This window comes from Rhyacophila brunnea, unplaced genomic scaffold (genome assembly GCF_057557595.1).
Source record: "Rhyacophila brunnea isolate RB1 unplaced genomic scaffold, BYU_Rbru_1.0 scaffold_3, whole genome shotgun sequence".
In the NCBI taxonomy this organism is placed as follows: Eukaryota; Metazoa; Arthropoda; class Insecta; order Trichoptera; family Rhyacophilidae; genus Rhyacophila; species Rhyacophila brunnea.
The window spans coordinates 46032270-46058388 of NW_028232965.1; the positions used below are offsets into that span (position 1 = coordinate 46032270).

Here is a 26119-nt window from a genome sequence, read left to right on the forward strand (position 1 = left end):
TATTTTTGCTATATAATGAAGTTATGCCATTCTTTACAAAACATACGTAGATTTAAAACTATTGATTAGATTTTGTAACACTTTTTTTTACAGCAGATTGCTTGAATTGAGTTCTAGCTTAATTCGGCATAGACAATCATCAAATGAAAAGTGTCTGTATACACGAAGTAATAATTATTTTAAAGCCATATATTTGAATTTAAAAAAATAATACATGTGTTTTCAGTCAGTTCTGTGGAGTTTTGCCTTGTTCGATTTTTGATCTATGATTATTGGCTTCGTTGACATTGACATTGGTAAATTGACATATTGTCGAAGTCGGCCCGTTACTTAATATTATATCTCAGTAGTGAGTTTACAATTGTTCTCCGGTAAACATGAGTTCTCGTGGAAGATGGTTTCCCCAGAGACGTGGTGATTTTTCTCCCAGGAGACACAACCCGCATAATTTCTCTCAGCGGCCTCAACGAGGTCGCTGGGGAAACAGTCGTGGCGACCGGCAGCCAAACAATTTTGCGCAAAGACCTCGATTTACGTTCGGACAGAATGTTCCAGGATCAGGAAGAGGAGGGTTTCAGGAGGATTTCAGACGTGATGTTCCCGGCAAACGTCTGACGGAATGTGAAATTGGAACCACTGAATTTATTAGTACACTGAAAGGATTTAGTGGCATAATAAAATCTAGGTAAGTCATTATCAAATACTACAATACTTTTTATTGTGGTAGATGTACCTAACCAATAAGATTATAGGGCATGACTAAAAGTGTTTGCTCGAGGAGGACGGAGCTCACCACATGCTGTAGACTGTAAGGCCATCCTCCCACGGCGCAACTGAAATCTGATGGAATTGGTTTGTGAAGGAACTCATAAACTGACCAATATGATGCTTCGCACACGGCGCTACTGAAACCCAGTTGAAATAATAATCACATAACCTCAAACTGGACTATCAGCTGTGTTGTACAAAAACTGACAACACGCGCGCTGCAGCGTTTACAATTAGGTTATTTTATTTTTCCGATTAATAATTAACAATGTCTTCGAGCGAGTCAAGTGACGAGGAGACATTGGTTTTGTATCAATACAACAGATACAGGAGACAAAATAAAAGGAAATATTGGATTCATCCTTATATAGAAAGGAACATAAACTGCAGACTATTCGTTGCTGCAAAGGAACTGATGGCAAGTATTGAATAGCCCAATACGATGTAGAAACCCAGAAAAAGTGAATAATTCCAAGCCTTTTCCGTAATATCTCTACGGAAATATTGTGGTAGCCTGCAATTATACAGACAGGGGCGTCTCTCGACTTCTGCCACAATATTTAAATTAAAAGTCTGTTCGCTCATCTTGTACTTTTGACGTCTCTGGTTGTTTCGGTTTTTACGATATGACGCTAGCGGCTTTACGAAGTGCTACCAATTTTGGTAAGAAAATATGATTTTTGACCGAAATCTTATGATGTTGGTACCACTGTTTTACGGTGACTGGAAACTTCAGAGACCGCGCGACTAGCATGTCACGTCTCTTCGCGACCGTTTTGAAGCTGAGAGATTCCAGTCTCGCCGTCAGCGAGCCGCCATTGAAATACATTAGCTAGATACTGGCTGGAATTTTAGTTTCAGTTTCGTCGGACTTCAGTTGCGCCGTGGGAGGATGGCCTTAAGCTATTATGATGCAGATAGTCAAACCGCGAGCTTCTAGATTCTTTTACCATCAGGTCTTTATTTTTGTTAAAACTGATATGAATTTGGCCTGTACTACTTACTGTCAATTAACGATGAGGTCTCAGAATTAATTTGCATAATATTATACCTTAATGGGCCAAACTCACAACCATCACATCACGCTAAGATAGAGAGAAGAAAGATTCTAACTCTATCTCAGTGTGACAGCGAATGTGTTCTGGCTATAATGCTAGAAACACATTACTATCACGTCACATGAGCTCATGTGGTATTATAACAATCAGAACATTCAATGTTAAAAACTAAGGTAAGTAAATTAATGTGCCGCAGATGCCGTTTATAACTTTCTTTTTAGACCAAACCAAACCTAACCTACCCCAACCTAATATTACCTAATATAATCTTTGTTTGTGATAATGATGCATCAAAATGTATGAAAATTTCAAATTTTAAATCAACAATTATTGGATCGAAAAGCCTATGCGCCGACAGAAAAAGGTATTTATTATAATTGTCTACGTGGAATAAACTGTTTTCGTAAAAAAAATATATAAAAGCTCATGACGGCATCTGTGGCACAATTACCAAAACTAACAGCCCATAAAAACATTCTGTCATTTGTCCCTTCAAAACCACGGAAATACAAAATACCAGAGTTCATGTGACTCAAAAATGTGTAAACTTGCATTCAAAAAAACATACTATCACGCGTCAGGTTGTTGGTGTGGCATAACACAACGTGGTGACCTTAACATGATACATTTTGACAGATTTAGCTATTTGTTTTCGGCTAATAATGTGATATGGAATGGGAGCACCTATATCATTAAATTTTAAATAACAAGTAAAACAACATTGCACACTTTATCCGTGGCGCAAGGTTACTGTGAGGCGTGATGGTAATGTGTTTCTAACACAATTGGCCACGATTAGATTAAGAGGTATCACTATTTGGTCTTGATACTGATACTCAAAACACAAAACTTATAAATTGTTAACTCTGTCTAGAGTTTGGTTTGTTAATTTATTATTATTATAAAAGCATATTATAAAAGTCGGACAAGTAAATATGAGAGGTAAGTGATTAAAGATACATCTGGCTTAGGTGGGGGCGATTTGGTTATTTCACTGACCAGCACTTTGGATTACGATCGATCTTATGTCACTTATTAAACAGAATGATTTCGCGCGCGCCCAGGCGGCCTTTCATTTCTCTTATCTATGAGTCGCGCATCCCTTGATGGCCATTTTTAACTGATTTCTCATTCAAAAACAACGCATCTGAGGGATGTGGGTAAGACGCGAGGAAGGGGCAAAGGGGGCAAGTTAAAATTCTCGTGTCTTGTCATATTATCTCGACAAACTAACAATAAATCGTCCGTTGCCCGTGGGGCTCCAGTAATATTGGCCTCAGGGCGATACCGTCGCAGGTAGGTAGGCTTTGTTTCGAACCTAAGGGATGTGTTCGATTGCATTCATTTTGAGATATTATTTGTTGGTTAGGGTTTGTAAATTTACGGGGTGGGATGTTGTTATTTTTATATCTTTTAGATAGTTAATTGAGACACTTCATAGAGAAGGGTATATTTGGTGTTGATACATAAACATGTTTCTTTGTTTTCCTGCAGATATTCTGATTTTCAAGTAAATGAAATCAATATGCAAGGAGAGATAGCAAAATTAACAGATTTAAAAGTCCCTAAACTCAAGAAAGATGACCAAAATAAAGATGGAGACGAGGATTTGTTGATTTTGAACAAATATAATGTAGAAATTCTGCCCGTTGATGTATGGGATAAAATCAGTGCATTATCATTATCTGATGAAAAATGCACCGACAAGATTGAAGTGAGTTTGTATTTTTTCACATAACTTTTCTAATTTACTCATTTAATTAAAAAAAATAATGTAATACTTACTATGACGTATGCAACAAAAATTACTTATCCATATAAATATGCATCGTTGGATATAAATTCGAGTTGCTGTGGATTGAATCAGTATAAATGATATATTATAGTTATAAAATAATTCAAGTACAATTTTCATATCACCATTTATGCATAAAACAAGATTCAAACACATAACTACTTTGTGTAAAAAGATAGTGTATATTCCATGGGCATTGTATACAAAATTTCATTATTTTTTCATAACATATAATTTGAATATTTTGGCTCGACTTCAAACATTATTTTACATTATATCACCATAAGGATGATTGAGGATGATGGGCCTTGACAGAGTGGACACATTTTTGTTTTTACGAGAAATGAGTGTCAGCCAATTGCTCAACTTATTAGGTCCATACTCTGGGTCCCAACACACACTGAAAAACAACATGTGAATTTAATCAGAAATGGGATTCGAATCCGGGACCCACGACATTATAAGCCAATACATTACCACTCTGCCATCGGGGGCGTTACTAAAATATTAATGAAATATCAATATTTTTTCATGGAATAGCAATAAACGATCATTTGAGAATGAGACCTCATTTACAGAATGTTGAAAGCAGTTATGTAGAATTTACAATCGCATATTTAACTTTGAAGACAATTTAATCAACTTGGTTACTAGTTCACTTGTATTCGTTCAACCCTCAGCATCTTTGTGAACATAATTTGTTTCAACGAAAAGTTATTATTAGAAACTAAAGTTATTATGAGAAATAAATACCTTTATCAGAGAAGAGACAAAGAAATAAAAAATATTTACTTATTAACACAAATACAATACCTACAGTATGTTTCACAGAATTTCTTAAGTAAATTATCATGTTCGCTTGTAGGCAGAGCATTTGTAACTCCACAGAGCGGAGGTTATATCAACTGACTTATTTTACAAGAAATGGTTGTTAACTATCTGCTCAATCCAATGGGTTAAAAACAACATGCATCTCTTGCCAACCGTGGGATCGATGCCGTGACTCACGGCTTCAGAGACAGATGCTCTATCAACCAGGTCACCGTGTGGCTCCATTTTATAATATGTACAATATAATTTACAGGTGTAGCTTTGAGAAGTTTTGGACAATCATTATTTACAAGAATAATATGTAACAGTGCGTAAGTAACACTATCAAGGTGTCAACAGCAGGCCACCATTATCTTTCATTGGAGGAAATAAAAATGTAAAACCGGGCCTTAAATGCATTAAAATGAAAAAGGACTACAGAAACTACATACAAATAGTGGAAAAATGTGGATTCTGGCTACATAAAACAGAACTTCCACTGTACCTAATTACGTGCAAATTCAACCCTACTAAAACATTTCTGAAATCAGTGTAGTAATACACATAGTTACTACATAATTCGACCATTTTTAGGAAAAAGGGTGTAACCCACACTTTAACAGGAGAACCAAAAAACATTTTTTGAATGATTTTGGTTTAATATTAATAAAAAAATAGGCACAGACATTGGGTGCATGATGATTGATGATTTGGTGTAATATCTTTTCGATCTACTAATAATTAAAGAAGTTATTACAGAAAATCATTAAAATTGAGGGTAAATGCTTTTTTCCTTTAATCAAAATTTAATTAAAGCTCAATAAAAACCTGAATTTAGACAATAAATCGGCATTTGCGGCTTACTTCCTTTTTACAGGACGTGTATTTAGTTGTATATGTTACACCGAATGTGCGAAATTGACTATTACATGAAATGGCCAAAATTTTGGCTAATTCATGTAACAGTCAAGCCTGTTGCCTTATTCATGAATTAGGTAAATTTTCTGCTGGGTACATGAATTCGCCAGGGTATGGAATTCTTGAACTGTCAACATGACAGAAGAAAAAGTAAATTTAATACGGATGGTTTTATTAGTTATAATTGGATATAATATAATATTATTATTATTATTAGGTTTGGTTTTGTAATTCTGAATTAAAGTATTCAACTGAATGTCCATTTTGAGGTTAACTATCAAGTGTCAACAAACTATCACAAACATTCAATCGACCAAGCACGAATCAAATCACGAAAATACTTTTCAATAAAATTCTTCCGTTATCATATTATAGTTCTAGATTTCTTTGCGCATAGTAAATAGATATGAAAGTCATTGCAGTTACATATTGATTGGTATATTTTTATATTATAATCAATGACATTTGTTTAGTTTGATTAGTTGCAAAAAATACCACTGGAGCGCGATCATCTATTTTGACCATAGATAATATATGTACATTTTGACCAATGCACGAGCATTTTGATACATTTAGTTTAGTTGCAAAAAATACCACCGTAGCGCTACTATCTAATTTGTCCAAGACATGAACTAGACAGAAAAATTACTGCCGAATTCACGCACTCTCCAGATATTTTGTCTAATTCATGAATAAGGTAACGGGCTTGCATTTTTTATGATTTAGGCAAAATTTTGCCTATTTCATGTAATATTCAATTTCACACAATCGGCGTAACATATACATTGTTAACATCTACTAAAAGCACTTTTCGACAAATCGAGGGTTACGCCCTTTTTCCTAAACACAGTGGATTATATGTATTACTCCCTCTATTATAATAACTCTTATTTGACGATATCAGATTAAATCTTATAGTTAACGCCGATGCCTTCATGATTATAGATTGATGCTACTGACAAGACAAAGGATGAGAGGACAGCCATTCACAATGCAGTAAAAAAAGTTTTTGGTGCAAAAATCATTGGGTCGACTGTTTCAGGATCTGGAGAAAAGAAGTCCATTGTGTTCACAAAGTACTATAAAGGAGGTAACAGTAAAATTTATTTTTATTATTTTTCGATAGCTAGTAAACAAAACACAATGTGAATCATTCACTTCGCATTTTGCTCTATTATTACAAACTGCTGTCTGTGGTTTATTTAAATACACTCAGATAAAGTGTTCTAACATTGTTTTCATTTATTTTTGAAATGGGAACACACTCTTTGAGTATTCTGTAGTAAAATGGCAAAATATGATATGTCCGTTTTTTTGGCAAATTGAGTTCTCTTCAGGCTCATCTCAGTGAGATCTACAAGTCATCAAAATATGGTATCTCTAGGTCTTATAGGTTGGGAGAAATAAGCTGTGTCAATATGTGATATGTCCATTATTTGAATGTCTTTCGAAGTTTAAAATTGCTCTTCAGAACAATTTAGAAAAACGAACATATCGTGTTTTGCCATCTTACTACAGAATTGTCTGCGCATACCAAATGCATACAAATTATTCATTTTGAAGAACTTTTTAGTTTGATGTTCGCTTAGATAATCGGTACGTAGTAAAGGATATTTGATACTATATTTACTTACAAAGTGAATTTATTTGACAGCTATCACTGATTCAATTTCACCATTAGGGGAGCCACTTGTTCCAACTCATGCATTATTAGTTATATGGCCGAAAATCGGCTACATATGTAACACATAAATATGATTATGCATCAGGCTATAAGCAAACGTTCAAGTTTATTTGATATTGCTTGGCTAATAGGTACATAATTAGAAACTATGTCTTCACCAAACTATACTATTTGAATCATAAAAAACATTTTGTCACAGAATTCATTTGTTATATACAATCATGTTTCTTTTCAGTGCGTGTGGACAATAGAGAAAAATGGATTTGGCCTGGAGAATATGTTCACTTCTTAGTTCATAAGGAAAATTGTGACACGATGGAAGCAGCAAGTCGTATTTCAGGAAACCTTAACATGACCCGGTAAATAATACAAAGAAATTGCTCTACAGACAATAATATATTTCCACAGATTGCAGTGTAGCGAGGTTTTACTGTTAAACAGAATTTCCAAAAAAAAATATAGTATAATATATTTCATAACCTATGTCACATTGAATGAGTGAATCATGAATATAAATTCATTTTTGAAGTTATACTTCTTTAGGCGCGTTTGGAACATCAGATCAGAGTGTATTTTTGGTGTGTGACATGTAACACATAATTTATTTTTTCACACAAAAATAAACGCACTCGATTGGATTCGAACCACCGATTGTTCGGTTATCAGCCGAACGTACTACCATTACGCCACAGTATGATACTCCAAACGTGACGATTATACAGTATAATATTATAGTTTAGAATTGTTCCGTTGCCTAGGCAGCGAATTTATTATATATTATAATATTATAGTTTAAAATTGTTCCGTTGCCTAGGCAGCAAATTTATTATTGTTGGTCATTTGCAATTCCTTACGTAAACAAACTATTAAACGTTATAGTGACAGTTGTTACTTTAAAAATAAAAGCAACGATAAATAATTATATAATTTAGTAATATAAGTTAAAGTGTATAGAAATAAACCACCGGCGTTCCAATAAGCAGTCCTTTTTCTTGAGTGTGTAATTTAACAAGATAATTAAGAGCTAGTCGAAGAATCTAGTTTATCACAAGTTTTGTTTTTATTTTGTTACGCCAAAGAAGTATAACTTCTAACGCGCGTACATAAGTACACACACCGATTTTTTAAAATTAACTTTCTGGTCTTTAAAACCCCGTTTTTTTTTTAAATCTTAAATCATTTGCAATATTCTTTGACAGTGTTTCCACCGTAATTTGATATACATATTTATGTTTTTCTTAAATACATATTTCACCAATTTAGCTCACGGCTTAGAGATATTGTATCGTTGAATGAAATGCTAAATCTAGCGCAAGTTTATGACATAAGAAACATCCGTCTGGTGTGAGTATAGATAAATAGAACATATTATTATTACTTAAAACGCATACTGAAGAAAACCATTTAAATGGCGATGTGTATTTTTTTACCATACTGGTGAAATACCTGATTTATATTCTTTGATCTTTTTATTAGCCCAGCACCCGCCTTGAATCTTCTGTCTCTCAAGACTCCCTGTTGTAGCATGATACCCTACACCTCGTGTTACATGATATATTTTCTGTGTTCTAGGGCAAAGCCAAATATTTTTGGATACTGTGGCACGAAAGACAGGCGTGGAAAAACCACACAGTGGTTCAGCATTAAAAAAGTGGATCCCAATAGAATACAAAAGTGCTGTAAAAATATACGGAATATACTAGTAGGAAACTATACATTCAAGGACTACCACTTAAACCTTGGGAATCTTTTAGGAAATAGGTAAATATTTAATCTTCTATAGTACTCTCTCAGTAATCCGCCACCCCAAAAACCAAAGTGTCCAATTAGTGAAAACGGCAGATTATAGTGCATACATACAAAATATGGTAAAAATTAAAACAGGTAATCGTAAAAATAGTTTTTATTGAGAAATTTGTTTTAACAACTTACGGTTTTATTTATACAGTTGCATTGGAGCATGGCATAATTGTGGTGCGGTCATTGGGCACTTTCCCCTCTGGTGCATTACTTTGTTCACGATGAAAATACGTTTTACGAGGGATAAGTTTCCAAAATAAACCCGTCTCATCTGTGGTGTTACTAGGCGGCGGACTACTGAATTTTATACACGAATACCGGCGAATTATAGAGCTTCATTTTGTGCTTTCAACTTGTAAAAATAACGGCGGTAGTAGTTGTCGGATAATTGAGCGGCGGATTACTGAAAGTGTACTGTATTTTTATTTTTATTCATCTGGCAATAACAGTGTAATTAACATTGCCAACCAAATAGATGAAATTTATTTAATACACTTGTTTCTACAAAACTCAATCATTTGACTAATGTCTTATTCATTAGTATTTTAAATAACGGAAGGGACTGACTATATATGAAATAAAATGTTTTTTGTCTTATTTTCTCATAATAATGATGAAGTGGGACGGTGTCCTATAAGGATATCATTAGTAGTCTGAAATGCAAGAGACATATTTTATGTTGTCTTTTTGTGAACCATGACAATCGTAAATTAAATAAATTCTATAATACCTATATCAAATCAAATCTATCATAATATTTTAATTACCTACCATCGAAAGTGAGACAAAAATTACATGAGAGATGGACACACAAACTGTTCTATTTTATTCAGGAGGCCAACGCCAATACAGTAGAACCTCGTTAATAAGAACACGGATAATTCTAAATTCGCCGTAATTCTAAATTTTCGCGAAAAAAAAGTCCCTTGAACATTATTTTTATATAAAACCATACCTTTAATTCAAATATCATAATACGAAATTATTTCAGAGTCCTGGCATATAAAAATATTCAATAAATCATAATAAAGTACACTATTTCATGAGCCAGTCATTGAAAATTGTGACAGACTTTTCGTAAAACATCATAATTTACTTATTTTAAGAAGGTAATAATAATAATACTCACATTTTATGACCCATTAGAACATACGGCACGGGAAATTTGGTAGGCACATCTATGATCATAAATAATATTGATGAAAATCAAAAAAAAATAAATTATTTTTATATTTTTTTCCCGTACATTTCATAATTCGTAATTCGAATTTTTTTTCGATTTTCGGTCCCGTGGAATTCGTATTAACGAGGTTTTACTGTAACTAGTTATTGGAAATTAACTTATTGCCTGGACGAAGGCTGGGAGAGATCGTTTGGACTTACTTGATTTTTGGCATTTGAATTATTATACACTATTCATAATGCTTAAAAATTCCGCAAGATTCACAACGACAATGAATTAGCAATAAGAGTAATGCTATTTAATTCAATAGGGCGCAGATGAGGCAGACCATAAATTCACGGGTATGCTTGAGATATCATATTTGAAAGTGTCTATTTTGCATAGGAACAGATAGTGAGAGTTGGAGGAAGCCAGAATCCGCCTCGGGTTGTTCCTCCGCTCCTGTTGATGATCTTAATTGTGTAATGTTTACAGATTTAGAATCGCACTTCGTAATGTTACTGGTGATGATGAAACAATCAACACTGCAGTGCAAAATGTAAAGGATAACGGATTCATCAACTACTATGGCCTCCAAAGGTTCGGAAGTAGAGCAGATGCCCCCACTTACATGATCGGTAGATTTTTGCTGCAAGGCAAATATCGAGAGGTACATGAACAGCTTTGCCTTATATACGAGGGTGGGTCAATAAGTCCTTAGAAAAGCCGACAGGTGGCGCGACTAGTACTGTAAGCCGTTTGTTTTCATGCAGCGGCACTACCGATTCAGTATGCTGCGAAGTTTCAATCAGATTGGTCGGGTTGTTGTGTGTTTCTCGTACATTTAAAAAAAAAATTTGCTTGTTTACAAAAATGGAGAAAATTGAGTTTAGAGCTGTTATTAAACATTTTAATATAAAAGTGTTAACAGCAAAGGAAATAAAAAATGAGTTGGATTTAGTTCACGGCATATCTGCTCCTTCACTTGCAACTATTTATAACTGGTTAAATGAATTTAAACGTGGTCGTACATCAACAAAGGATGAACCACGCTCAGGACGTCCTGTAGAAGTGACTACACCAGAAATGATCAATAAAATCCACGATATGGTGTTAAGTGACCGAAGATTAAAGTTGAGTGAGATAATTGAGGTTACAGGGATTTCAAAAGGTAGCGTCATTTCTATTTTACATGACAAATTGGGCATGAAAAAAATTTCTGCAAGATGGGTGCCGCGTTTGCTCACAGTCGACAATAAACGCAATAGGGTGGTGGCCTCTAAAGCCCTGTTGTCGCTCATGCAACGCAATCCGGATGAATTTTTGAAGAAAAACGGCCTCATTTAAACAGGAAAAAAATCCTCTTTCATCAGGACAATGCCCGTGTTCACACATGTTTACGATCAATGGCTAAAATTGAAGAATTGAAGTTCGAATTGGTCGACCACCCACCGTATTCGCCAGATTTAGCCCCCAGTGATTTTTTCCTTTTCCCAAACTTAAAAAAATGGCTAAGTGGACAACGTTTTTTTTCAAATGAAGAAGTCATCGATCGGACAAATGCTTATTTTGAGGACCTTCCGAAAACTTATTTTTCTGACGGTTTAAAAAAAATTGAGAAACGTCTAACCAAGTGTATTGAGCTCCAAGGAGATTATGTTGAGAAATAAAAAAAAATACAAAAATAAAAACTGTTTTAATGCTTTTTTTTAAGGAATTATTGACCCACCCTCGTATTTTGGCTGTGGATGTGTTAAAACTGTGATAAACTACAAATCTCCTGTTCTTTCATATACATATTTATCCTTGACCTCCATTTTCTTACTTTTCACTACATTTAGCGCTATATGACACGTTAATAAAATAAGATTAAATAAAATTGAAAGATACGTTTTTCTAGAAACCGGGTACTTCTAGATTTTTCTTTGGCTTATCCTTTTTCTCTGTAAATTTCAAAACAGGGGATTCAACAATTATCGTCTTGATTTATTGCTGTATCTGTACAATCTGTACACAATTTATAGTTGTTTTCATTATAGTTCATTCTTTCATCATGTCTAAATTCACAGTAAATTTAAATGTCAATAACATAAAGTCAATAACAAACAGGTGATTAAAACGCTCAGATTCATTAAAGAATATCAAACATGTTTATACAAGTTCCTACGATGCAAAATTTGGATCCAAACACTGAATGTAACCGATCACAGCCATTTGTGTGGTTTTATTTAGTATTTTCATAGTTATATATGTGTGATAGTACTTATTACGTGTGGTATAGTTACGTGTGGTACTGGGGGTAAAATAACACATTCGTATAATGTTAAGTGAACTTGTGTTTGGTGTCTCCTGTAAAGTAGAGAAAAATTAGATAGGTTTCTTCGTTCTTAAGTGGCCGATGTACAGATTCTGAATTACCTTTTAGCTGTGCGGTAAAAGTGACCTGACGCAAATATTGTCTCCTCCACCTTATATAAACATTGGTAGTTGGTACACCTACTAACAATATGTTCAACTTTTAATGTGTTCATTTTTTTTTCATACCATACAAAAACCAAACATCCGGGCTTTGATAAAATCACAAATATATTGTGACCTCACCGGGTCGAACCCGGAGCCCCCTGATGAAAGCCCAGCACTTTTATGCACCGGTCTCGCACTCGGTATCGGTCACAACAATATCAAATAAACTAATTAATTATTACATATTTCCACTTATCATTAAAAATGACAGAGTCTACTTATGGTTGGTTAACCCTGAACAAGAACACATAGGAATACGTATTAAGAATAATAATACATATTTTATATATTATCCTTTTTCGACAGGCCATAGACATCATATTGGTTCCTCACGGACCTTTCAGCTACCAACTGGAAACATATCAGAAAACTAAAGACCCTAACATTGCTTTGAACCTGATTCCCCGCAAAGCGTACACATCGATAGAGGCCAAACTCTTGATGGGATTGGCATCCAGTGCCAAAAATGACCTGATCTCTGCACTTGAGAAGGTATGTATAATTCGACTAATTATATTAAATTTAAAGCATGTTTATATGTATTTGTAAGATTTTTTTTTTTGCCTATTCTCTAATGGTCTTCTGCAGTTATCGTCATATTTTTATACACCATCAAACAACCGAAGCCGTGGCCTTCCCACATTGTTTTCTTGGGATATCATTAACTTGGGAAGTGTCAGTACCTGAACACACATACATGCTAGGTAAATGTGACCACGTTGGGCACATCACAGTGTAAAGCACATATGTACATACATAATTGTAATAGTTTTCAGATGTTATCCTCATAGTTGGGGCGGGGCTAAGATGTTCTGTGTACGTATGTCGATTTGTTAATATCAGTGAGTAATAAATATGTCTCTATGATTAAATTATGTGTTGATTTACAGATCCCTCGAAACACAAGATTGTTATACATACACTCTTATCAATCTTGGGTATGGAATCGGTGTGTGTCAGAGAGAATTAAACGTTTTGGACTTACTTGTCATGTTGGCGACTTGGTGCCTTTGAATCCAGCTGAACTGCAGGAAGCTAAAGACATTGACGGTGAGACCCTTTTCATCTGTCACTGTTGTCGTACGAGATGCATATATCGATGTCAGCAGTAGCTGTACAATATTTATTAAACCTTTGTTGCTAGTACAGAAAAAAGCATTCAATGACCAGAAAGTATGGGCTTACAAATAAACGAGAAAAAAACAAAATATATGGCAACCTTTATTAGACCACGGAAAATCACATCTACATTGGACATTGGTAGAAAGCAGTGGCGAAAGGTGAAGGTAGGCTGTTAAGATCCACCATAAATAGTGCACATTACGCTTTGTCAGACATATGTATTTTTGTTCTAATTGAAATAAGACTACAATAAATTTACAAATGGTGTCAGTTAGTTGAACCAAGCCATAATAGATAATAATCAAAAAATACTTGTCTATCTATAAAATATATAAAATTATGCAATTAAATCATACATAACTTTGGATATTTTATAGATAAAATAATATAGTTTTATTTAGGCAGGCCTTAATGAATTTAGAAAAATGCACCTACAATATGTGTAATATTTATTCTTAATCCAACGAAAACAAATAATTATGAATGAAGAAGTCTGCATAATTTTGTCGTATCGCCTAAAATATACCAAAACTATTATGGTTTGGTTTAGACAGATTTTAATTGATTTTTAAAAACTTACCAACACATCTGTAAATTGTAGTTTTAGTTCAATAAAAATAAATACGAATGACTAACAAAGTTTAATGTGCACTATTTATGGCGGATCTTAATAGCCTGCTTCCACCCTTCGCCGCTCGTTGAGAGTCAGGACTCACGCCAGATTGTCGCAGTCCTGATGATGGTGATACGATAGAACTAAATCCCGTTTAGCGTAAAAGTTGTCCGTATATGAAAACGTATGTCTGATTAGCCGTTATCTCACCAACCTACCTAATTCCTAGTTTGTAGAATAATAATAATTCCGTTCTAGCGAAATTTAGTCTAATGAATGTCCTTTAAGCGGGAGTGAAGTGTACTCATGTGAGATTAAAACATTTAATTTATTCCAGATACTTGTGAGTGGTTCAATGAGGGCGACGAAGAAATGGAATCAGGTGATGCTGACAAGGCGGCAGATTCAGCCAAGAATGCTGACGAAAATGGAAAATCAGAATCCAGCGATCCTAAAAAGAGTTCTACAGCCCCCGTGAAAGTGAAGGCTCTTACTGAACAAGATATCAAAAACAACAGTCACACCATTTATGACATTGTTCTTCCGCTGCCTGGATACTCAATCGAATATCCTCCGAACATGAAAGATTACTATGTGGAATTGTTGAAGGAAGATAATTTGACTTTGGATCTAAAGCAGTCTGTTAAGTATGTTTTTTATTATTTTTAATTTACAACATGGCTATTGCCGTTGCGGTTTATACGCCCACGGTGGCCGCGCGGCTTAAGCGTTGGACTATAACTCTGTGAGTCCCAGGTTCGAATCCTGGGTCTGGCAAGTACACATATTTTTCAATTTGTGTGTGTCAGGGTATGGGCCTAATAGGTTGAGCAAGTGGCTGACATCCATTTCTCGTAAAAAACAAAATCTGTCAATACAAACCTCTACTCTGTGGAGGCCCATATGATCCTATTAGGATCGGACATGGTCAAAAGAAAAGAAAGAATTGTCGTTAGCGATTATGCCACTTCTGAATAAAACACTTTGGATTAATGCCATTAATTTCTAATATGAGTGGACTGTATGAATGTTAGGACAGAGGTGTGAAAACATGGACACTAACCTTGACATTGAAGTTGACTATTGGCTCCCACCATGTGCATTAACTGTTTTGACAGCTTTTAGGAACACTTATATTTCACCGGGTGCCATTGGCTGCTGGTTAAACACTAAACGATTTGGAATCGCTCTTATTGCGTCGATCATACAAATGTATCTCCTCTTGACTACTAGTAGAACACCCACCGATGGGGGATAGAACACTAACTGTGACATTCCACTTAACTTGGTGGTGTCACTTGCATAAGTGTATCATTGTACTGAATGTGTGGGAGAGTTTGGTTTTGGAAATTGGCTTAATTTTCAAACAGTTTCTTTCGTTGATCACTGTAGCTAGCGTGCAAAAAATCCTGAGTTCAAATTACCAGCTACCTTAATAGTTAAACGTGTTAAAATCACCCATATTTGTCCGTCATTAATATAATTATGGCAATACCCAAAATAACAAAGATTGGCATGGAGAAAAAACTTTTCTTGTGTCATATAGACAGTTTCTTATAACAGATATGTCAGCAATGAACATGACCGAATTTGACCGAAATCCACAAATAAGAGACGTATTTCACACAACATGTTTACCAACATAAATTTTCGCCATATGATGAATTTACCAATTATCGTAGATAACTGCCTTGTGTGTGGAATGGCTTCCGCGTTAATTTGGACCAATGAAAATAACAGGAACATGCCAAAGTGTTAACTGTTAAGAATAGCTGTGCTGGTTTTGCTAATGCCAGTTACAATTTATTTGATTATAATTCCCCATGTCTTTCAGGCAATACAGTCTGTCGGGTACATACAGGCGGATGATGGCGAAAGCGGAGAATCTCAATTGGGAGACGATACGGTACAACGATCCCGTTTGTGACCTAATCCTGTCTGATGCTGATGAACTGAATGGAAAAAAACCGCCGACAAGTATACCGGGTAATGAATTTATCCTTATATTCTATGCTGCGCATCTATTCTATACGCAGGGCCGCTATCGAGGGTAGCTTATCATATTTATGTATTGAGGTTTTATAATTTTATTGTTACAATTTGTTAGCCGACAAAATTGTCGAATCTCGCTCTAAAAGTTAACACAGCCAAGAGAGGTGCTGTTAAAACATTGCACTTTTTGACAGTTCAGATGGTCAACTTATTGTAACAATTAACCGCCTCAAAGCATAAATATGATAAACTACCCTCGAAAGCTGCTGATAGCACCCTTGTGTATAGAATAGATACACTGATTGGGAAACAATCAAAGATGATAAAAAAATAATCTATAGATAATAAATAATATAGATAAAAACTACTTGCATTAGTCTCCGATGTCTAAAAGCTATTTATACAATGAACCGTCGCTATTCAAATGAAATTATTACATGCTATTATTTACGTTCATATACAAGAAATCGACAGTCGGCTATCATTTTCTTTTTTTTATTTATAAACAATGTATGCAATGCTGCCAATGCAGAGAATTTTTATTTTTCTATGGTTACCAATACAATCTTACTAAAAACATTCTGAAATCACCATCACGTGCTGTCATACAAAAAGGTTCTGTCTCTTTGTCAACAGTAATTTTAAATTGCAATGGATTTTATTGGATTTTATAAATCATTATGTTTAGCATATTTGAATGTCTATGAATTGCTATGTTCTTGTCGACTACCTACTGTAATTGTCGTTGATCGGTTCAGTCAGATCTGGAGACCCTTTAAAGTCCATACCTGAAGTTAGGCTGCGCTTTTATCGCAGCATATGTCAACCGACAATGCTACATTATATGTTCTGCAGTGTTAATGTTTGGTTACAATGTTAGTATAGATATTTGTAAATCTCACCTAATTATGTATGGTATTATTCTCCCCTTCTTTTGGGGACAATCCAGATGATTTGAACCAAAACTTTTGACATATTTTGTAAAGGTATATTACTGTTCTCGCTTCTGAGGTAAGGTTATCTTAACATAGTTTTAAGAAAAAAAAAACACCTTGTGATCTCTGTCAGATTCTGTATTCATGGCTTTTGAGACAGGCAGTTTTATTTACAGATTTTTTAAGAGTAATAGTCATTGGGCATTCCCACCCATTGGTTTTTGCTTTGAATTAAATACTCATATTGAAAAATAACATATTGTGCTTCTTGCCATGATATTAAATTTATGTGTTTTCTGGCAGGCGGGAATGGAACTATTGAGGCTTTTATCATCAATTTATAGCATATTTATTTTATTTTCAGATGGTAAATATAAAGCTCTCATATTGGACTTCAACCTCGCATCCAGCACTTATGCGACTATGGCGTTAAGAGAAATTCTCAAAAAAGACACTTCATCCGAAAGTCAAGCACAAGACAATGATTACCATAAGTTACCGAATGCGGTAGAGGCTGACAAAACTGCAGATGATTCCGCATCAATTCCAAATGACATTCCCGCTTCTTCAACGGATGAGAGCAAATCTACATCGGCCGATCCTTCGATAAAACCAGAAGAAGACAAATTGCCGTCAGTCGATAAGAGAAAAGCAGTCGATGACGAAGATGATAGTGTTGAAGCGAAAAAAGCTAAAACTGAATAATGATAAAATATATTGTAACTCATCTATCTCTCAGCGAACTTGAAAAAGTGTACAAAGTGATTTTTAAAATATCAGGAGACAATTAATGTAAAATGACAATTATCGATGGTTAAAAGTGTGTTTTAATCTATAATGTCATATTAATAAAGAATTATGAATTTTTATTTATTGTTTTCTTAACTAAGTAGTCAATTCATGAACTTCACAAAAATGTTTGTTTTCCTACCAAACTATTTTGCCATGGATAGCATAATACCAAATTTGAAAATATTATATGTAAATATTTTTTTTTGACTGCGTTAAAAGCTTGAAATCTTTAAAGCGATCGACGCTTTGGACATGTTCGGTACATACTACGTATACAAAATTCCATCAAACATACATGAAACAAATGACAGAAAACATGATTTTTTCTCAATTACAAGATTTATGATGAAATCTTAAAATTTACCCATTTTCACATATAGCACTTAGTAAACGGACAGTTTAAAATTGCTTCACGGGCACCCAAGCACTCCGTTTTGCTGACCTTTGATCTAGAATATCATGAGTCATACGAAGCTCAACTGATCTAACTTCTTTTTTTTTGTGAACATGTTACTGGTGGATTCAAATTTTTTTTTCATTCATGGTTTACATAATTCTGACATTATTTGGTACATTCGATAATGTTTGTTATATTCTATGTACATCAACAGTTCTAAACCTTTTCATAAATGTGTACCACCAAAATTCATAAATTTTCATACCACACCACAAATGTGTCTAATATGAGGCTGTTAGTTTTAAAGTCAGTAACTTCCATTTTCTGCCATTTTAAGCACATTTTAGGACTGGAAATGGAATATTTTATTTTTGCAAACATTAAAAAACAATTAGAAACGGGGAATGCAGAAATAAAATGTCCCTTACCCAGCTCTCACATCTAAACTCGCCCGTCTGCAACGTGTCGAATGCGTTGATGTGACATCATCATTATTCACAAAACACACATTGCCAAATGGAGCTCCGCAGATTGGTCGGCTGCAACTTTTTAGTTTGAAGAAAACATCTAGTGCTGCTACCACGATGGCCGCGTGGCTTAAGCGCCGGTTTATAGTGTCGAGAGTCCCGGGTTCGAATCCTGGGTCTGGCAAGTACACATTGTTTTTCAATTTGTGTATGAGTCAGAGTATGGACCTAATAGGTTTAGCAAGTGGCTGACACCCATTTCTCGTAAAAATAAAATCTGTTAATACAAACCTCCACTCTGTGGAGGGCCTATATGATCTTATTAGGATCGGACATGGTCAAAGGAAAAAAAGTTGGTATCAACAAATCACATGCTTCTCGGGCTGCGAGTCGAAGACGCCAGAACACCTACAAATTGGGCATTCCTACACCGGCTCGCCATATCCAAATATCTATACATTTCGAGAGGTTACGTGCGACTGTCGCTAGGTAGATGTGCGCGGTCTTCATATGCAACACCTAATCGACGTTCCTAGAAGGTTTGATTTATGGCTGTGCGGTAGTTGAGGCAAGTTTAGATGTGAGAGCCGACTACATCTTTATATAAATAATGGCAGTTGATGAATATAATCGACTTTCTATTTCATGAATAATCAGAATCATGAAAAATATCAAAAGTTGAAATGGATACAAATAGGAAATCATACACTTAATTATTAAGTTCACATAGTTTTAAAACAATTTATTTTAATACTTTTGCTTGTTTGTGACAGAAATTAGTTACATTATAATATTATTTGGATCTATTTTAAATGTAATTTTTCCTCAAAGTCATGATTCTGTATTATTGATAATATTTTAAATAGTACTCACTACATAGGTACTTTTAATTGCTAATCTTTTTTTAGAACATATTGGACAAATTATCCACGTTCCACTAGTCATCTCTCACGTACCGTTGGTTGAGTACCACAGATGTAAATGATCTCTAAATTAAAATTCAATCATAAATCTTTCATTGCCTTCAAGGTTCAATCTTGCACCAATATTTATAATGGAAATTCTAGGTGAAAGTTCTGGCTTCAGTGAAGAATCAAATGTTTGTTGAAGCTGGATGAGTGATGGAAGCTCTGGCTGCAGTACAAACACTGGAACAAGACCTTCCCCGTGTGTCTTACTTGATGACCACGTAAATCGCCGGGTGTTGGAAAGGACTTCGGACACAGAGTACATTTGTGCGGTTTCTCCTGAAGTATAAAAAGAAATTTTTAATTGCATGTAAATAATTTTCTATTCTCTAAGAATGCACATACGGTAACTACTCGTGCAATAGGTCGCTGGCCAGGTCTTCATTGCAATTAAGGTCTGGACATGGAAGATTTGATGTGAGCGTTTTGCATATGGGTCGATCCAGGAAGAAGGATGTACATGGGAAATAAATATGCAGTGACGCCGACCACAAGCTGTGATGAATCATTAAAAAGGCCTGATGGCCTATTCAAAACTTAAAATACTCCCCACACTTTAATGTTCCTCCAACATCATCCACTGTTTTACGTTGCGGAAAGTACAGTGCAACCACATCGTTTATCACTCCATAGGGACTGACAAAACAACATTTAAAAAATATATATTTTGTATCAAATTTAATAATCATACAAATTGGTTTGGCACATATTATTGCAGTTTGTTCTTTCACGTTAAACTGACAATGTTTTTCTTTGCTGAAACATTATTTGAACAACAAAAAACAATCGTGTTGTGTAACTTTGGTCTTGGGCACTGCAGACTTGTCTATAAATAGAAACGCATGCATGCGTCTGGAATTCAAATTAATTTTAATTGGGTTTTTAATATTAATAGCATTTTGAATATTTTAGACCTAAATTATGAGAAATGAAACCAGAAATTAAACGACATTGCAGAAACTGCACCCGAAATTACAGGAAAACATGAATTCCGAGCATGTAAAATCAAGGTTCCACTGTACCTATCAGTGGCGAAGGTTGGAGGTAGGCTATTAAGATTGACAAAAATAGTGCACACTAAACTTTGTCAGTCATAGGTACTTATTTGTTTTCGTTGAACTAAATACAATTTTCTCATGGTGCTGGTTAGTTTGTTAAATTCAATTAAATACTGCCTAAACCAAACCATAATAGTTTAGGTATTGTATGGGCGATCTGACAAAATACTGCACACTTTTTCAGTCATACTTATTTGTTGTTGTTGAATTAAGAATACATAGTATCACAGGTGGTGTTGGTTAGTTTTTTAAAATTCATTAAGCCATGCCTATATACCAAACCGTATTCGATAAAAATTATTCTTCTATCCATAAAATATCCAAAATTATGTATGGTTTAATGGCATAATTTTATAGATAAAATGAATATTTTTGACTATTACCCACCATGGCTTGAATAGGCAGGGTGTAATTGAATTTTACAAACTAACAAACACTATTTATATATTATTGTCTTTGTTCAATGAAAACAAATACGTTTGACTGACAAAGTTTAATGTGCACTATTTATGTCGGATCAGGATCAAAACAGTCTACCTCCACCCTTCGCTACTGGTAGGTACCTAAATAAAACTACCACTATATAAGTATTATCTTTACTTACCTTGGCATGGGTCATTCTGTGATAATACAAATTGGAACTAGCTGTGAATCTTTTGCCGCACTGCATGCATTTATGCGGCTTTTCACCTGATGATAAAACAATCAAAAAATTGTATAATTGATCACTAATCAATGACATCCTATGAGGGTAAGTGGGTCATGCTATACTAAGGGGGGGGGGGGGCATATAAAGGAAAAATCAATGTCGATGTATGTCAGAATAATTACAAAGGGTCCATATTTGTCCGCTTAAGATAGCTGAGTTGAAAAATAAAATAAAATACGTAGGTAGGTATTATAAATAATAATGAATGTACATTGTACCCACATAATAATGGAAGAGCGTTGCACTCAACGTCTCTAAAGTGTGCACACTTTCAAAAAATTATTAGCATAAATGTTTCCAAACTCCGCACATGTAGAAACTAAACTAAACAATGACCAACATTTTATCACACCTACCCCAGGGCTCGAAATGGACGGGACCGCACCAGAGCGCCGTTCCGGTTCGTGAAATCGATAGAATTATCGCTCCGTCTCGTGGGAAAAAATAATTTGACCGTCTGTGCTAGATAAGCTATACCTATAACAAAAATATCTAACACATATTTATATAAAATACCCACAAAATTTAATAACTATGTTACTTCAGAAAATTTTCGAGCGCTCCAGTTCGTAAACTTTTCCATTTCGAGCGCTGATCCTACCCAATTTTGGACAGTTTCATTTCTCACAGTACAATAATCTCACGTTATTCTAATCTAGTATTGAAATTTATTTTTTTGATATGAAAAGGTGTAAAAATGTTGTGCAATTTACATTAAAATAATTAGGTACTGTTAAGTAGGTACTTTCTTCCGCGGCATTATAATTTGAGGAGTTCATTTATCTATGCATAAAACGGTGTCAAACCATTTATAAATAGGTGATAAAACGAACAAAAAGTGCTAAATTAATATTACTTACCAGTATGAATTCTTTTATGGGTATTCAAAGAACTGGAGGTGCTAAATCCTTTTTTGCAGATAGCACAAACATGTGGTTTTTCTCCTGAAACATATTTTGTTAAAATCACATCTTATATAATATAATATTATCTTGAAACAGTCAAAAAACATAACAACATACGAAAACATTAATTTATTATTGAGTCTAGTTGTAGTCCAGTGGTGTGCTGTACAAAAGTCCCTGGTGGAGTAAACCGTCCACATAATCAATTATACTGGCTGATATGTATGCCTTGTAATTAGAGCCAAGTGGAGTGAAGATCGGCGCAAAGACCTAAACGAGAAACCTTTTTTTATTTGAAGAAATCAATGTTCTAGAGGCGCCACACCGACTACGTGAAACTTTGACATTACTGTAAATTCTTTAAAAAATAATGTTTAACTAAACTGAGTTGAATCAAAGATAAAAACTAAATTCTGTTACCTACTGTTTTCGTCCACCATTCATTTATTTGGAGATGAATATAGGTATCGTGTTAAACTGTCTTTTAATCATGGCCCCCACATCCTGAAGCGGGTCCCCAGACCAGGATCTTTGGCGGACCTCCTAACTATCGATATTGTGGACAGCGTAATGCTATACAGAAGTTTTTTTCCCAAACGGTGTTCCGCGGAATCCCAGGATTCGATGAGGTAAAATAAAGAATTCTGAACATTTTTAGCGATTTCTTGGGTATTTTAAATAAATTCATAAGTAATTGAGTTGTCTGCACTTTGCATCATATAAACTTAATATGATGTCCAATATTTTAAAATGAATACATATTTATTAAATGAAAATCCTTACAAAACGTACCTATCCGTATTTCTTGAATCAATTTATTTTTCATTACCTGTATGACATATTAAGTTACAAGTTTCCCGAATTTTGAATTAAAACCCAATGTGACAATGTCGTAAAAGGATTGTATTTAACATGGGCAAGGTTACTAAAAATAAATCTATTTGACATAATTAAATGATTATTTTCTTTATTAGTACTGTAAAGCAGTGGTCCCCAACCCTTTTATCGCCGCGGACCGGTCAACGTTTAATAATTTTACCGCGGCCCGCTGAGAGAAGGGGGCGTTGATTGTTTATATTTTAGATTGTTTTGATTTAATAATTTTAATTTAATTGTATTTAAACATGCCTTCAAAATAAAATACAGTTTCACCAAAAAAATTATGTAAAGTGATTTAACATGTTAACTCAATAGAACGCTAAATCAATGAGAACCCGAGCTTGCTTCTTTGCAACGAGACGTATTCCGCCATGGCTTTAATCCAGAACGCCGGTAAAGTTGTAGTCTCGAACGTAGTTTTAAGGTAGTGACGTCTCTCAGCTCCCTGTTAACCTCTCGTCCATGGAAAATCACACAAACCCGAGAGAAATACACCACAGTAAATAAAACGGAAATAATGTAATGTTCCTTAGGCGGCCCTGTACCATTTGATCCACGGACCAGGGGTTGGGGACCACTGCTGTAAAGTACATATTTCCACCGAGAAACGACAAGGTTTTATGACCAATAATAATAAAATTGTGATTATGATTAAAGATTAATCCAAAATGCTGAATATATTTTTACAAAAATGCTGAAATATCCGAAAAGCAACTATTACCGACGACAATGGATTGCAAAATTATGTTATTTACTGGTCCACTGACTCCCAACCTTTCTCATACCTCGAGCCTATTTTGTAATAGCCAGATAACCTGCGATCCCCGCCAAATAAACATAATATCCTTAGAGGCATTTTAATTAAAGTGAGAAATCTCGCAACCACGTAGGTATTTTTTTAAATGTGAATATGCGTGAAATAAAAATCACCGTAACCGACAATCATGGAATAAATTTGCAAGAAAGTGCATGTAAATATACATAGAAAAGTCTACGGCCAAGATTCAGGAAGTCGCTCAAGAGTCGCTAGACCCCTGTCAACTCCCTCCCCCTTGTGCGGCCCATGCTTTTGACGTAGGGGCACTATAAATGGTTCGTGAAATATTTATTAATTTTAACAATAACAAAATTTTGAGATGTAGATACAATTATTAAACCTTTGGAAGTTTTTGGAATGTAGAGCTAAAAACAAATAATTACAAGATAAAAAGAACTTTGTACATACAACGTTTTTAAATTTTCTATTGAATCATGTAAACTTGACTTGACTAGCTTAAACGATCAAAAAAATTTGTACTTGATAGAAATAATACTGAAATGTCATATTGATTTCCATAGTAACGCACGTATATATTAATAATTTTGTTGCTAGGACCCCAGACCCCTCCCCTAGCAACCAATAATGGTGTCGAAATAACTTTACATACAAAACAGAATCAACTGAAAATGAATTCAATTCTACTTAAAGATGGCTAAAAGTATTTAAAAAATGCATTGGCACCGTGTTCTGTTATATTCTAAAAGTTTCAAATGTCTAGCTAGTCGGGAAGTTAGTTAAAAATCGATTGCAAGATTTGTACCGGACAATTAAGAATACAAGCTAAGAAAAACGTTAATAATAATAAATAATAATAATAGAATAGGTATCTCGAATTTGATTCTGTATGGAGTTTTAAATTTTGATTTTATGTTGCGGGAAAATTGCTCAACCCAAATTTAAATTATTACCCTAATCTGGGTTACGGCCATTAGGCGGGTTTAGGGACTTGAAGGTCAGATACATTGACTGATTTTGAGGCCCCACACGATAAATCGTAAATTCCAACTATAAATAAAATAATAAAAAATATATTATTGAAAATGACAATAATAACATTATAGTCATTACCCATGGGTTTATTTTTAGCAGTATGTACCTATATATGTGGCTATCTTCGTGGTCATTTCGATTTTACATAGTTATAGGTAGGTACCATCTAGGTACTTAGTGAGAAATACACATAATTTTATGATTTCGATAGGTAATTCAATAATTATTATATAACTGACTTGAATTGTTTCTTCTTTTCTTTTTCTAGCGACCATGTCCGATCCTTATAGGATCATATGGGCCTCCACAGAGTGGAGTTTTGTATTAACAGATTTTGTTTTTATGAGAAATGGATGTCAGCCACTTGCTCAACCTATTAGGTCCTTGTAATTGTTTCTAGTTGTTCTTCTTTTAAATCATCTGACGAATCGATTGCGTTATCTACGTCAAAAAGGTTATGGAAATCCTGGTAGGTATAACATGTCACGCATTTTAAATGAGATACCGAATTAAAGTGCCTCTGTGTTCGAATAAATTCTATTAGTGATCCAGATTTTTTTACCTGTGTGTGTTCGAGAGTGTCGTTTTAGTAGACTTGGTCGATCAAAAGTTTTTGCGCAAACACTACAATGTAATACGTTCTTATACGACTGGACGAATTTTCCGAGCATTTTCTTTTGAAAATATAACGCATGCAACAACATAGTGCTCTGCATTATCGTTGTCGGTGTATTCAATACATCCATTAAATCGTACTCGCAAGAAGAAGGTAGACCTTTTACAAAATTGACAGAATTCTTTGTCAAAGATTCACAATCATTGTCTTCTCTTTTGTAAATCGACAAATCCATCGGTTGATATTCCGCCGACATTTTATTTAATTCGTGTTATTTAATGTATGGAAAAATGATTTTGCGACAAAAAGTCGCTGTGATTTAGCCAAATAAATTCGAC

General features: G+C 34.5%; 2 protein-coding genes across 2 annotated transcripts; one reads left to right on the forward strand and one right to left on the reverse strand.

The window, feature by feature from the left end:
- Positions 1-209: 209 nt before the first annotated feature.
- Positions 210-18062, forward strand: Pus7 (pseudouridine synthase 7). Its single transcript, XM_085953321.1, has 11 exons — positions 210-685; positions 3321-3540; positions 6295-6439; positions 7269-7392; positions 8606-8794; positions 10491-10665; positions 12825-13010; positions 13409-13568; positions 14591-14900; positions 16088-16239; positions 17545-18062. The coding sequence occupies exons 1-11, from the start codon at positions 378-380 to the stop codon at positions 17883-17885; spliced, it is 2310 nt and encodes a 769-aa protein (XP_085809447.1). The 5' UTR covers positions 210-377; the 3' UTR covers positions 17886-18062.
- Positions 18063-19570: 1508 nt separating this feature from the next.
- On the reverse strand, positions 19571-25836 carry LOC147068435 (uncharacterized). Its single transcript, XM_085952986.1, has 4 exons — positions 25728-25836; positions 22432-22515; positions 21467-21552; positions 19571-20083 (listed from the first exon to the last, which is right to left on the reverse strand). Exons 1-4 carry the CDS (start codon positions 25834-25836, stop codon positions 19919-19921), a joined length of 444 nt encoding a protein of 147 aa, XP_085809112.1. The 3' UTR covers positions 19571-19918.
- Positions 25837-26119: the final 283 nt, after the last annotated feature.